The sequence below is a fragment of the Brachyhypopomus gauderio genome, chromosome 6, assembly GCF_052324685.1.
Source record: "Brachyhypopomus gauderio isolate BG-103 chromosome 6, BGAUD_0.2, whole genome shotgun sequence".
NCBI lineage: Eukaryota > Metazoa > Chordata > Actinopteri > Gymnotiformes > Hypopomidae > Brachyhypopomus > Brachyhypopomus gauderio.
This window is the reverse complement of record NC_135216.1, coordinates 27,762,106-27,775,048: the sequence shown is the minus strand read 5'-3', so window position 1 is coordinate 27,775,048 and position 12,943 is coordinate 27,762,106. Positions and strand designations below refer to the sequence as shown.

General features: G+C 39.0%; 1 protein-coding gene across 1 annotated transcript; it reads left to right on the top strand.

Annotated features, from left to right (window-relative positions):
* The first annotated feature begins 418 nt into the window (after positions 1 to 418).
* LOC143516377 (uncharacterized) lies at positions 419 to 11,734 on the top strand. The gene is made up of 10 exons (XM_077007928.1): positions 419 to 908; positions 2,363 to 2,431; positions 2,572 to 2,724; positions 3,013 to 3,105; positions 3,339 to 3,434; positions 9,788 to 9,988; positions 10,400 to 10,468; positions 10,609 to 10,761; positions 11,052 to 11,144; positions 11,379 to 11,734. The coding sequence occupies exons 1-10, from the start codon at positions 759 to 761 to the stop codon at positions 11,481 to 11,483; spliced, it is 1,182 nt and encodes a 393-aa protein (XP_076864043.1). The 5' UTR covers positions 419 to 758; the 3' UTR covers positions 11,484 to 11,734.
* The last annotated feature ends 1,209 nt before the right edge of the window (positions 11,735 to 12,943 follow it).

Sequence of the window (12,943 nt, the reverse complement as noted above, 5' to 3'; positions counted from 1 at the left end):
ACATGTAAATACACGTATCTCACATCTTTTGTTTCGCGGACAGTAGCAAAAGGAGAAAAGAAAGCGCATCGGCTTACGTGGTATCCGTAAAGCGCCCGTGCCTGTGAACAGAAAGGGCGAAATAGCGCCCTCTGCTGTCACAGAATTGGCCCTGCCGCCAAACACGCAGAGAGCAGCTGACGCAACACGGTGTCAGTTACGTCAGTGATTTACGTCAGGGAATTCCCAGCGTGGGGAGCCTCTAGCACTTTCATTTCACTTTCTGATTGGGAAGACTGGCTGCACAATCCCCGCGCACGGCACCTGTTTACCTTTATAAAATAGGTAAGATTAAATAAAATTTGTATTCAGTTATTAATTTATCTTCGTATTAGCCTGTCTTTGTTCGTTCTGTCATATTCGTTCTTTCTGAGTCGTAATGCTTATGTTACATTAAGTCGTAATGTTTAAGCGTACACGTCCACTGACAAGAAAGAAAATGTATGTGATTTAAATTGTTTTATAAAAAGGTTGTCCTCTTTTTGGATATGTTTGTCATTGTTATCCTCCCAAAAAGGACAGAGAGACATCGATTGTCTTTATCGATGGTGTAACGAGTATCCACAGACCGAAAAGCGAAAGCAATTAATACTCCGAACCGGGAATTTCAAACATCGCTTTCCCTTTCTAGTCTCGGGATCACTTTCTAGTCTCGGGATTACATATAGGATACGGCAACATGTCTCCGCAAAGAATATTCAGCCAAGAACGGCGAAAGCATGAACGCCAAGATGAACACCAAACACGTGTGGATTTGCCTTTTTCTTGTATTTTACAGCGTGCAGCGCCAGTGCGCCGCCTGCAAATGGATCAAGAGCGGACAGTACGAAATGAAAAACGAAGAGAGTCTGTCACAGCTGAAGGAAATGGTGAGACTACTGCATTGTGCCTTGTAACTTCAAATATGTGAAATGTAAATGTTATGTTAAATGACTGGTAACTTTAGAGTTCTTTTAATAAGAGATAGCGCCTGTATTGCGTATGATATTGCATTTAGGAATACTTACAATGTGTCTGGCAAACTTGGCTTTACTAAAGCTATTCATGAGTTCAGGTTGCTTTGTGACTAGAACTTAGTTTATTAACAGGGAGAGGGCAAATGTCTTTACTGCAGTGCCAAAATCTGACCAGAAAGTTGCAGTTATACCTGATGCACCCAGGGCCGGAGTGGGCCACTTTTCAGCCCGGGAAATTCATGTCAAAATCCGGCCCAAATTTTTTTTCCCTCCTAATCGGTCCAAACTAGAGATTGACTTGAGTCGGCCCATCGGGAATCCTCCCGAATCTCCCGATTAGCCACTCCAGCTCTGGATGCACCTCCCCAGCTGGCACACGACCGACCTTCAACGTTGAAATGTGGTTGAAATATAGTTGAAATACTGTCCGTTGTTGTTTCAACGTTGAAACAACGTTGAATCAACGTTTAATGTTAAATGGTTGCGCAAACGTTGAACTATTAACGGTGAATCAACGTTGAATATTAAATGGTTGCGCAAACGTTGAACTATTAACGGTGAATCAACGTAATATCTTCAACATGCCTTTGTATTACCATTTCAAGTTCAAAAAACACATACAATAAAAAAAGTACAAACATCTCTTTGGCATTGGCTGAGGGTTATGAAAGAGGTATTAATTATTATTAGTAGTAGTAGTAGTAATAATAATAATAATATAATTTTTATTTATTTATTAATTCGTCCAAAAACGTCGTCAAAAACAGGCAGGTATTAACCAGGAAGACAACATCAAGCAATGAAACAGTTTGAAATGTTTTGAGGCAGAAACAAAACTTCGCAATGACAAATCAACAGGTTTAGGGCAGGGCAGTCGTGGCCTGGCGGTTAGGGAACTGGTCTTGAGACCGGAGGGTCGTGGGTTCGATTCCCAGACGCCGTGACTGAGGTTGTGTGGTGGTTCTCCGAGATTAATTTTACAGAGAGAATAAAAAAATAAATAAAATTGTTCTTTTTTCATTGTGGCATATGCCTACAGTTGTTTTTGTCCTCTCTCCCATGCAATTTTGAACATCATGAACGTGAATTTTATGGTTTATTCAAGGTTGAATGTATGACGTTGAAACGACGTTGGCTTATCAACGTTGAATCACCTTTCAAAATCGACACATAATCCAACGTTGATTCAACCATCAAATTCGACGTCGATTCAACGTCGATTCAACGTTGAAATGCCTGCTGGGTCATAACATAAAACGTAAAAGTGGAATCTAGGTTAAAAAAATCTTAAAGTTGGATGAGTTGAAAACTACTACATGAATATTGAATATTCCCATGTTACAATGTTTTTAATATCTCTTTTTTAGGGGGGAGAGCTTTCTCGATCTTATAAACCATTTCCGTTTACATTATATGGAACAATTACGATGGCCCAGGTAATCAACAATTTTAACAAATCAAGCACAGTCTGAATGGTTTTCCACAATTACAATAATGTTAAAGTTGAAACATATTTGGAGAAGCTCTTGTAACTTTTGATGTTCTCACACAATCAACACAATGTATTCTGCTACAGGCTGAAGACCAGGTGAGGTTTCTGGCTGAAGTCACAGTGCAGATCGCCGAACTCTTCCATGCCGATTTAGACGCTGTCAATTGGGACAACCGAGCAGTGGATAATTTCCTAAACATCCTCAATACCCGCCAGCTGAAAGAGCTTAAAAGCTGTGTAAGTGTTGAATAGAAATATTACACTGTCAAATGTAAACCACAGTCTTTGCCACTCCACATATATATACTGTAGATACTGTAAATACTGCGAGCTCATCATCAGTGTATCATGTCTCGTAGTCAGACCAGAAGTACCGTTAATGTACCATATATACAAGATCAAACACGAGCCGGGCTGTTACTCCCGTGTAAATTAGACTGATATTACATCTGGTGTATAGGCACAACTTTATAGTGCACAAAGTCGCCTGCTTTTCAGTAACATTAAACGGCTCTCTCACAACAGGCCGCAACCTACCCACAGACAAAACAACAACGATCCATCAAGACGACACTTAGAAAACACTTCAGAAAGTTAAAGAAGATTCTGAAAAAAGCGGTAAGTGTTATTATATTGTGGTTTAGTGTTTGCAGTGAAGCGATGGAATCTCATTATCAAAGAGCCATGATACATTAGCATCCTGTTGGTCTCCTGTTTTCCCACGTTGCCTCATGTCATTATTTATTCACTCGTAGTTTTAATGAGTAGTTTTTGATAGGAATGGCAAATGAAAAGGAAAATGAAGATACTCAACATACACACATATTAATTATTATAATTTGTTTTTGCAGAACTACAGCGCTGATTCTTGGGAGCAAATCAGGGGACTAGTGCGTTCCCACCTCGTGCGGATGGATATTATCGCTTCCAACCTGAGGAGACTACTGGCACACTGAAACGTTAAATGATGACCAATTAAAAAGAACAAAAGGACTATTTTAAAACAAAATAAAAAAATTCCAAAATAACAAAATATGTATGCAAAAAAGCTGTGCAAACTCAAATACTGACTGTCTATGTATTTATTTTTATGTATTTATTTATCTATTTATTTGAATTAATTATTTGTCATTGATAAGCTTAGATTTGTATGTTTGTATGTGTTATTACGAAGTGTTACAGAATTAGTGCGTGTTGATTTATTTATTAATTTATCTATTTAATTATTCAAGCTTTATTTTATGTTTATTAGTATGTGTGCATGTACGTTATTTTATATCAATATGTAATTTAGCATTTCATCAAATCTTATGATTCAATTATCTGAATTATTGTTAATAACAATTTCTATGTATGTTATATTTTGTTGTAATAAATGACTATTTTTCTATTTCTTTGGTTAATTCTATATTTATGTATTATCATTTGATGTTTACTTGATGTACTTCTTTAGTTTAAAAATACTGTCCCTGGTGACAGGGTAAAAACAAAAACTCTTTTGTTACACGTTGCAATGCGAACCCGCACACAATGCATGTAATGTTGAACAGGGAAGACCCAAATGCCAATCACAAAATAAAACAGTGAACTGAAACCTCCGCCAAAAGGAATGCGGGAAAAGCGCCAAAAGAAAAAACCTCCGTGAAAGGGAAGAACGGAGGAAAACTCGAAACAGAAAGAGAAACCAAAAAGATAGCGGAAAACTCAACGCGAGGAAACCAAAACAAAAGAAACGAACTGAAGACGCCAGGAGAAGTAGCTGGCTCTCAAACCACAATGGGGAGCAAACGAAAAACCCTTCTCAAAATAACAAACAAAACTGGATAGAGAAATAATAGGGCTGGAAAACTTGAGAATGGCCAGAAGTGGCGAAGAGGTGAGCGAACTCGGAAAATGACAGAGAAAACAGCAAACACATTAAGTACAACGAGGAAACATGGAACGCAAGGAGAGGCTGGCTGAAAGCACGTAGAAACGGCAACAAACAACTCAGCAATGAGACTGCAGCCGTCCTCCTTAATTGACATATAAAGCGCAGATGGCGCACACAAAAACAGACACTTAGCTAGTTAGGTAGCTATTTAGTGTGTATCTGGTGTGTACCGACATACAGCAGCGAAACGGGTTGAGACAATTATATCACAGTCCAAACCAGGGGCGGACTGGGGAGAAAAAGTGGAGTTCCTGACAGACTGGCCCACTATATATATATATATATATATATATATATATATATATATATATATTACACATAGTGGCTTTTAAATAGTCCATCATAAGACCACCAAACAAGTTGTTTTACGCAAAGTGCATCCTAAAGAACAACCTACAACTCTAACGTGGGTATTTCTTCCTCTTACCTATTTCTGGTGGTTAGTGGTAATCTAAGAATTTCAATAGCTTAAAAAAAACAGTGCCTTTAAGACCGCCACTTGCGTCCGTGTTAACCGTGTTAAGGTCATTTGTAGATGGTGCCTTAGACGTTGCAGAGGCGACAGCAGTACGTTTAAAATAACATGTTATCTACAATTTAAACTGCTGTATGTTTTCGTAGTACGGCCCGGAGTTTCTGGGACAAGTTGGTTTTTTTCTGATCCGGTGCATACCGTCAGCCCGCATCAGCTGGCCCAGTCCGCGGCCGCGGTCCAACTCGTTCATGTGTTTACAGGCCCAGTCCGCGGCCGCGCTGAGCAGGTTAGTCTGACTGGAGCGGGAGAGGTAATAACACCGTTAAACAGCAGCGTGACTACGGGCCGGGGCCGCAGTGTGTGGCAGTGGCTCCTCCACGGGCTGAGTTAAACCACCGGCGGCCAGCGGCCCACTAACTAGTGATGCGCGGATCGATACTGAAATATCGATTCCATCGATACCAGGTCTTTATGTTCTAAAATCGATTTTCAAATCAAAATATCGATACTTTTGATACTTCAGTCATTTGAGGTAATACAAAGCACTAACAGGAACACTGTGGAAGTAACTAAAATATTGAGATCTTGTCTAAATGATATGCGGTTGGTGGGAACTACTTTTTCTTCCGCCTGGGTCAGTGCATAATGCGTAAGTACTGCGGCACGCTCACACACACAGACGCTCACTCAGTCTACTAGGGCGCTGTACTATGGCGGAACGCAAGAGAAGTCATGTGTGGAGCTATTTCAGCCCCACAAACAGCAAAGATGCTGTTTGTGATTTGTGTAAAAAATCTATAAGGAGTTGTGGCAATACAACAAACCTTGTAAAACACCTTAGGGTAAACCACAAGGCCCAATATGAGGCTTTCACGCTTAGGCGGACAGAAGAGGAGAGCACTGTGTCAGATGCTGCTAATGCTAGGGCAAGACAGACATCTCTAGCGGAGTCCTTCGGCTTCGGTGCCGCAGGCAGACACTATCCAGGTACAGAGGGAGAAAATGTGAAGCCTTAAGCAGCACTAAGCGCTGTTACTGTTAAGAGTTGTTCAAATCAATACCATAAATATAGTTATGAAGTAAATAACGAAATTAATACGATTCAACAAAAAGCTGCATAAGTTTAGCTTAGAGTAAAAAATACGTGCATCACCGATTATTTATTCAGGAAAGGTTTGCTAACGAATTGATAAGTATTTATAATTGATAACTATAAATTATTTAAAGTAGATTACATATACAAGGTGTCACTAAGTTATAGTAATTGTGATAAAACAGCCATGGTGAACTTTCAGTGAACATTTCATAAAATGTATCTATTATTATGTACAGTCAGGCTAATTTGCTGTTAAATGAACATATAAAAATGTAGGTTTTGTCAACCTTCTGCAATTATTGTGGCGTTTATTTATTTAACTAAATATTTTACTGCCAATTTCAATTTCAGTTACACAGTATTATAAAACAGCAAGTATTTAATTTGTTTTGCCCTGTGATTTTATATTGTTTGAAGATGATTCCCCAAGAGCAGCAACACTCACAAGATGCTTGGGACAGATGATTGTGAAGGATCTCCAGCCTCTGTCCATAGTGGAAGACCAAGGTTTCCAAGCATTTGTGAGACCCTAAATATCTTTCCCCTAAATATAATCTCCCAGGAAGAAAAAAACTGACAGAGACTCATCTTGTTAATATGTTCGATGAATGCAAAGGCAAAGTAAGGGCGTCTTTGCAAAATGCTTCTAGTGTTGTACTGACCACTGATATGTGGACTTCAGTGTCCACAGAGGCATATTTAACTGTAACATGCCATCTCATTGAAAACTGGCAAATGAGGGGATTTGTTTTGGAAACCCACACTTTCAAAGGGCAGCATACAGCAGATAATATCTGTTTAACACTTAAACGAATCACAGATGAATGGGGCATAACTGACAAGGTTGTTGCAGTTGTGACAGACAATGGTGCAAATATGGTTGCTGCAGTGCACAAGGCTGGATGGAGGCATCATCCATGTTTTGCACATACACTAAATTTAGTTGTAAAGGACAGTATAAAAACTGTCCCAGAAGTGGTGAAAGTGCTGGAGAAATGCAGTGCGATCGTGTCCTTTTTTCACCACAGCACACAGGCCACACAAAAGCTCAGGAGTATTCAACAACAGTTGAAAGTGGCAGAGCACAAGCTAATCCAGTCAGTAGATACCCGCTGGAATTCAGTGTTTTACATGCTGGAGAGGATATGTGAACAAAATGAAGCTGTGACCACTACCCTATGCCTTTTAGGGAGGAATGCACTGTGCTTAAATCAGGGAGAACTATCCCTCATCAAGCAAACAGTTGATGCATTAAGACCATTTGAGGAAGTGACACGGGAAGTTTCGGCTGATAAGTATGTTTCAGTCTCCAAAGTTATTCCACTTGTATCACTCATTCACAGGGCTGTAGCAGCCTGTGAGTGTCAAGGTAGCTCACTTGCTGCACAACTGGCACAGCAATGCCAGCGCAGATTCAGGGGTATTGAGAGCATTTACTGTCTAGCTGCCAGTACATTTCTGGATGTTAGATTTAAACATCTTGGATTTCGAGACAAGGACAATGTGGAAGTCATGAAAAAACGTCTCCTCTCAGAAATGCAGGAAGTGTATCAGACAAGACAGGCAGCTCCCACTCTAGCCCCAAGCTCAACAGCTACTGTTAGCTCTTCCCCATATACTTCCACTTCAGGGCCTTCTACTTCAGAGCCTAACCAGAGTCCTGCCCCCTCAGGTTCAGCTGTATCAAAAGGAGGCATATGGACTGATTTTGACATGCAGGTTTTGTCAGGACAACATCACAGGTCAGCTGCCAGTGATGTACTCATTGAAATACGTCGGTACTCAGAAGAGAAAGTGATTCCCCGGGATAGTGATGCACTGGTTTGGTGGAAAGAACATGAACCAACCTTCCCAGCCTTGAGCAAACTAGCAGTGAGATACATGGGAATTACTGCCACTTCTGTCCCAGCAGAGAGAGTCTTTTCAAAGGCAGGAGAGGTTCTGAGTAAAAAACGGAACAGACTAAAGGGGAAAACAGTAAATATGATATTGTTCCTCAACAAAAACCTGTAAATTAAGTGTTATTTAGATATTCAGTATGTTCATGTTAATGCAATATTTCAGGAGTTCTATATAATTAAACACTAATTTATTTTAAATGTTTTATTATTTTACTTATTTATTTTTTTGCATGTTTGAAAACAATTTGTGTGAGGGTTCTCTGTTTTTTCTGTTGAATTAGTTCTGTTATATTGTAAATGAGGCTGCTACCTCAATATACTTTATTTAAAATAAATAAATAACTCTTATATCTTATATATTTTTTTATGATGCTATGACTTGAAATACACTACTTTTTTTAGATTTACGAGACACATTAAGTGTAGTTGCACAAGGTATCGGTATCGGATCGGTATCACCGATACCAGCCTGAGTTTTACTCAGTATCGGATCGGAAAGGAAATCGCTGGTATCGAACATCACTACCACTAACCCATCGGCCCACCGGGGAAATCCCCAGTAGCAATGTATGCCAGTCCGCCCCTGGCTTGCTTTGTGGGTGGCAGATAGTAATTTATTGTAATAGTTAAATGTAATTAACATACGACAGCGTACTCTTTACCGGGATCCACTGAATGGGGTGCAGGAAGGGGAGAGAGGACAGACCCTAGTGACTGAGCACCATCCACCACTGAGCACACAAACACTTGTAAATACACGTATCTCACATCTTTTGTTTCGCGGACAGTAGCAAAAGGAGAAAAGAAAGCTCATCGACTTAAGGCCCATTCACACCCCACGGTAATTACGGATACGGACCCTTTCGTCCGGTTCCGGAGGTCGTTTCATCCGTCAGTGGGTCCGTTGCCAGAGCGCTTACGAATCCGTAGCAACGGAGCAATATAAACCGGAAATCAGGGGGCAGTAGAGAGTCAGAAGCATCGGAAGTACACCAATTCGGGAAAATCAATGAAGAAGAGTACTGGCCTTTAAAAAATGGCGCTCGAGTTAGAAGAGAAACTTTGCGAGTTGGTTAGAGGCTACATTCTGCTACGGAAATTTGACTATCCTGCCCTCTAGAGGATGTATTTTAAAACATCATAACAACGTTGGAACCGGAAAGAGGTATAGTGGCCCCCTACGGAGGCTACGTTTGGTACGGACGGACGAAATTCGTCCGTGTCCGGAGGTATAAAGCAGGCTTTACGTGGTATCCGTAAAGCGCCCGTGCCTGTGAACAGAAAGGGCGAAATAGCGCCCTCTGCTGTCACAAAGCTCGACTGTCACAGAATTGGCCCTGCCGCCAAACACACAGAGAGCAGCTGACGCAACACGGTGTCAGTTACGTCAGTGATTTACGTCAGGGAATTCCCAGCCTGGGGAGCTAGCACTTAGCTTCATTCCGCTTTCTGATTGTAATAGGTTGGGAAGACTGGCTGCACGGTCACCGCGCACGGCACCTGTTTACCTTTATTAAATAGGTAAGATTAAATAAAATTTGTATTCAGTTATTAATTTATCTTCGTATTAGCCTGTCTTTGTTCGTTCTGTCATATTCGTTCTTTCTGAGTCGTAATGCTTATGTTACATTAAGTCGTAATGTTTAAGCGTACACGTCCACTGACAAGAAAGAAAATGTATGTGATTTAAATTGTTTTATAAAGAGGTTGTACTCTTTTTGGATATGTTTGTCATTTTTATCCTCCCAAAAAGGACAGAGAGACATCGATTGTCTTTATCGATGGTGTAGCCAGTATACACAGACCGGAAAGCGAAAAGCGAAAGCAATTAATACTCAAGCGAACCGGGAATTTCAAACGTCGTTTTCCCTTTCTAGTCTCGTGAATAAATCTAGGATACGGCAACATGTTTCCACAAAAAATATTCAGTCAAGAACGGCGAAAGCATGAACGCCAAGATGAACACCAAACACGTGTGGATTTGCCTTTTTCTTGTATTTTACAGCGTGCAGCGCCAGTGCGCCGCCTGCAAATGGATCAAGAGCAGACAGTACGAAATGAAAAACGAAGAGAGTCTGTCACAGCTGAAGAAAATGGTGAGACTACTGCATTGAGCCTTGTAACTTCAAATATGTGAAATGTAAATGTTATGTTAAATGATTGGTAACTTTAGAGTTCTTTTAATAAGAGATAGCGCCTGTATTGCGTATGATATTGCATTTAGGAATATTTACAATGTGTCTGGCAAACTTGGCTTTACTAAAGCTATTCATGAGTTCAGGTTGCTTTGTGACTAGAACTTAGTCTATTAACACGGAGAGGGCAAATGTCGTTACTGCAGTGCCAAAGTCTGACCAGAAAGTTGCAATTATACCTGATGCACCTCATAACATAAAACGTAAAAGTGGAATCTAGGTTAAAAAAATCTTAAAGTTGGATGAGTTGAGAACTAATACATGAATATTGAATATTCCCATGTTACAATGTTTTTAATATCTCTTTTTTAGGGGGGAGAGCTTTCTCGATCTTATAAACCATTTCCGTTTACATTATATGGAACAATTACGATGGCCCAGGTAATCAGCAATTTTAACAAATCAAGCACAGTCTGAATGGTTTTCCACAATTACAATAATGTTAAAGTTGAAACATATTTGGAGAAGCTCTTGTAACTTTTGATGTTCTCACACAATCAACACAATGTATTCTGCTACAGGCTGAAGACCAGGTGAGGTTTCTGGCTGAAGTCACAGTGCATATCACCGAACTCTTCAATGCCGATCTAGACGCTGTCAATTGGGACAACCGAGCAGTGGATAATTTCCTAAACATCCTCAATACCCGCCAGCTGAAAGAGCTTAAAAGCTGTGTAAGTATTGAATAGAAATATTACACTGTCAAATGTAAACCACAGTCTTTGCCACTCCACATATATATATACTGTAGATACTGTAAATACTGCGAGCTCTTCATCAGTGTATCATGTCTCGTAGTCAGACCAGAAGTACCGTTGATGTACCATATATACAAGATCAAACACGAGCCGGGCTGTTACTCCCGTGTAAATTAGACTGATATTACATCTGGTGTATAGGCACAACTTTATAGTGCACAAAGTCGCCTGCTTTTCAGTAACATTAAACGGCTCTCTCACAACAGGCCGCAACCTACCCACAGACAAAACAACAACGATCCATCAAGACGACACTTAGAAAACACTTCAGAAAGTTAAAGAAGATTCTGAAAAAAGCGGTAAGTGTTATTATATTGTGGTTTAGTGTTTGCAGTGAAGCGATGGAATCTCATTATCAAAGAGCCATGATACATTAGCATCCTGTTGGTCTCCTGTTTTCCCACGTTGCCTCATGTCATTATTTATTCACTCGTAGTTTTAATGAGTAGTTTTTGATAGGAATGGCAAATGAAAAGGAAAATGAAGATACTCAACATACACACATATTAATTATTATAATTTTGTTTTTGCAGAACTACAGCGCTGATTCTTGGGAGCAAATCAGGGGACTAGTGCGTTCCCACCTCGTGCGGATGGATATTATCGCTTCCAACCTGAGGAGACTACTGGCACACTGAAACGTTAAATGATGACCAATTAAAAAGAACAAAAGGACTATTTTAAAACAAAATAAAAAAATTCCAAAATAACAAAAAATGTATGCAAAAAAGCTGTGCAAACTCAAATACTGACTGTCTATGTATTTATTTTTATGTATTTATTTATCTATTTATTTGAATTAATTATTTGTCATTGATAAGCTTAGATTTGTATGTTTGTATGTGTTATTACGAAGTGTTACAGAATTAGTGCGTGTTGATTTATTTATTTATCTATTTAATTATTCAAGCTTTATTTTATGTTTATTAGTATGTGTGCATGTACGTTATTTTATATCAATATGTAATTTAGCATTTCATCAAATCTTATGATTCAATTATCTGAATTATTGTTAATAACAATTTCTATGTATGTTATATTTTGTTGTAATAAATGACTATTTTTCAATTTCTTTGGTTAATTCTATATTTATGTATTATCATTTGATGTTTACTTGATGTACTTCTTTTAGATTTAACCAATTTAAGAGAACAGAATTTATGGATAGATAGATTATGATGATGATGATGATAAATAGATTGAAGCTACAGTGAACAGTGCGATGTGCGGAGGAGATCCACATTCCCCCTCTCTCTACGCATCTAGATGAAGGTAAAGATCAAGTTCACGTTACAAAACAATTCAATTCAATTTTATTTATAACACAAGGGTGGAAAGTAACATAAATTACATTTACTCACATTACTGTAATTGAATACTTTTTATGAGTAATTTGTAATTTTCTGAGTAGTTGAATTATGTAATTTTTACTTTTACTTGAGTACATTTTGACCCAAGTAGTTTTACTTCACTACATTTGAACCCCCTCACATTACTGAGTAAAAAAATATTGATGGTGAAAAATTAAATGCAGGCAGAAATTTAAACTTCTGAGTCCCAGAACTGAAGGCCAATTGCGTGGCCTTGCCTTGCGCGCACCCTTTCCATTGTCTCATAATCAGGTCATAATCTGGTGCACTTTTTTTCCAAAAGGATGAGATTGTTCTATCTTTAAATCTTCTATCTATCAGGTTCTGTGGGATCCTGTGGACATTTTATTGTGAAAAGTGGAATCCTGCGGGTACTGTATTTTGAATAGTTGGATCCTGTGAGCGTTTTAAATAGTCGAATCCTGTGCGCATTTTGTTTTATTTTGACATGAGGGATCCTGTCTTCATTTTATATTTTATTTTGAGTTGTGGCAACCTGTGGGCATTTTATTTTGAATAGTGGGATCCGGTGGGCACTGTATTTTGAATAGTTGGATCCTGTGAGCACTTACTTTTAAATTGTGGGATCCTATGAGCATTTTTTAATTTTTGATGTGGGATCCTGTGGGCATTTTATTGTGAGTAGTGGAATCCAGTTGCATTTTAGTTTGATTTGTGGCATCTTGTGGACACTTAATTTTGTGTGCATTTTGTTTTTTGAATAATTT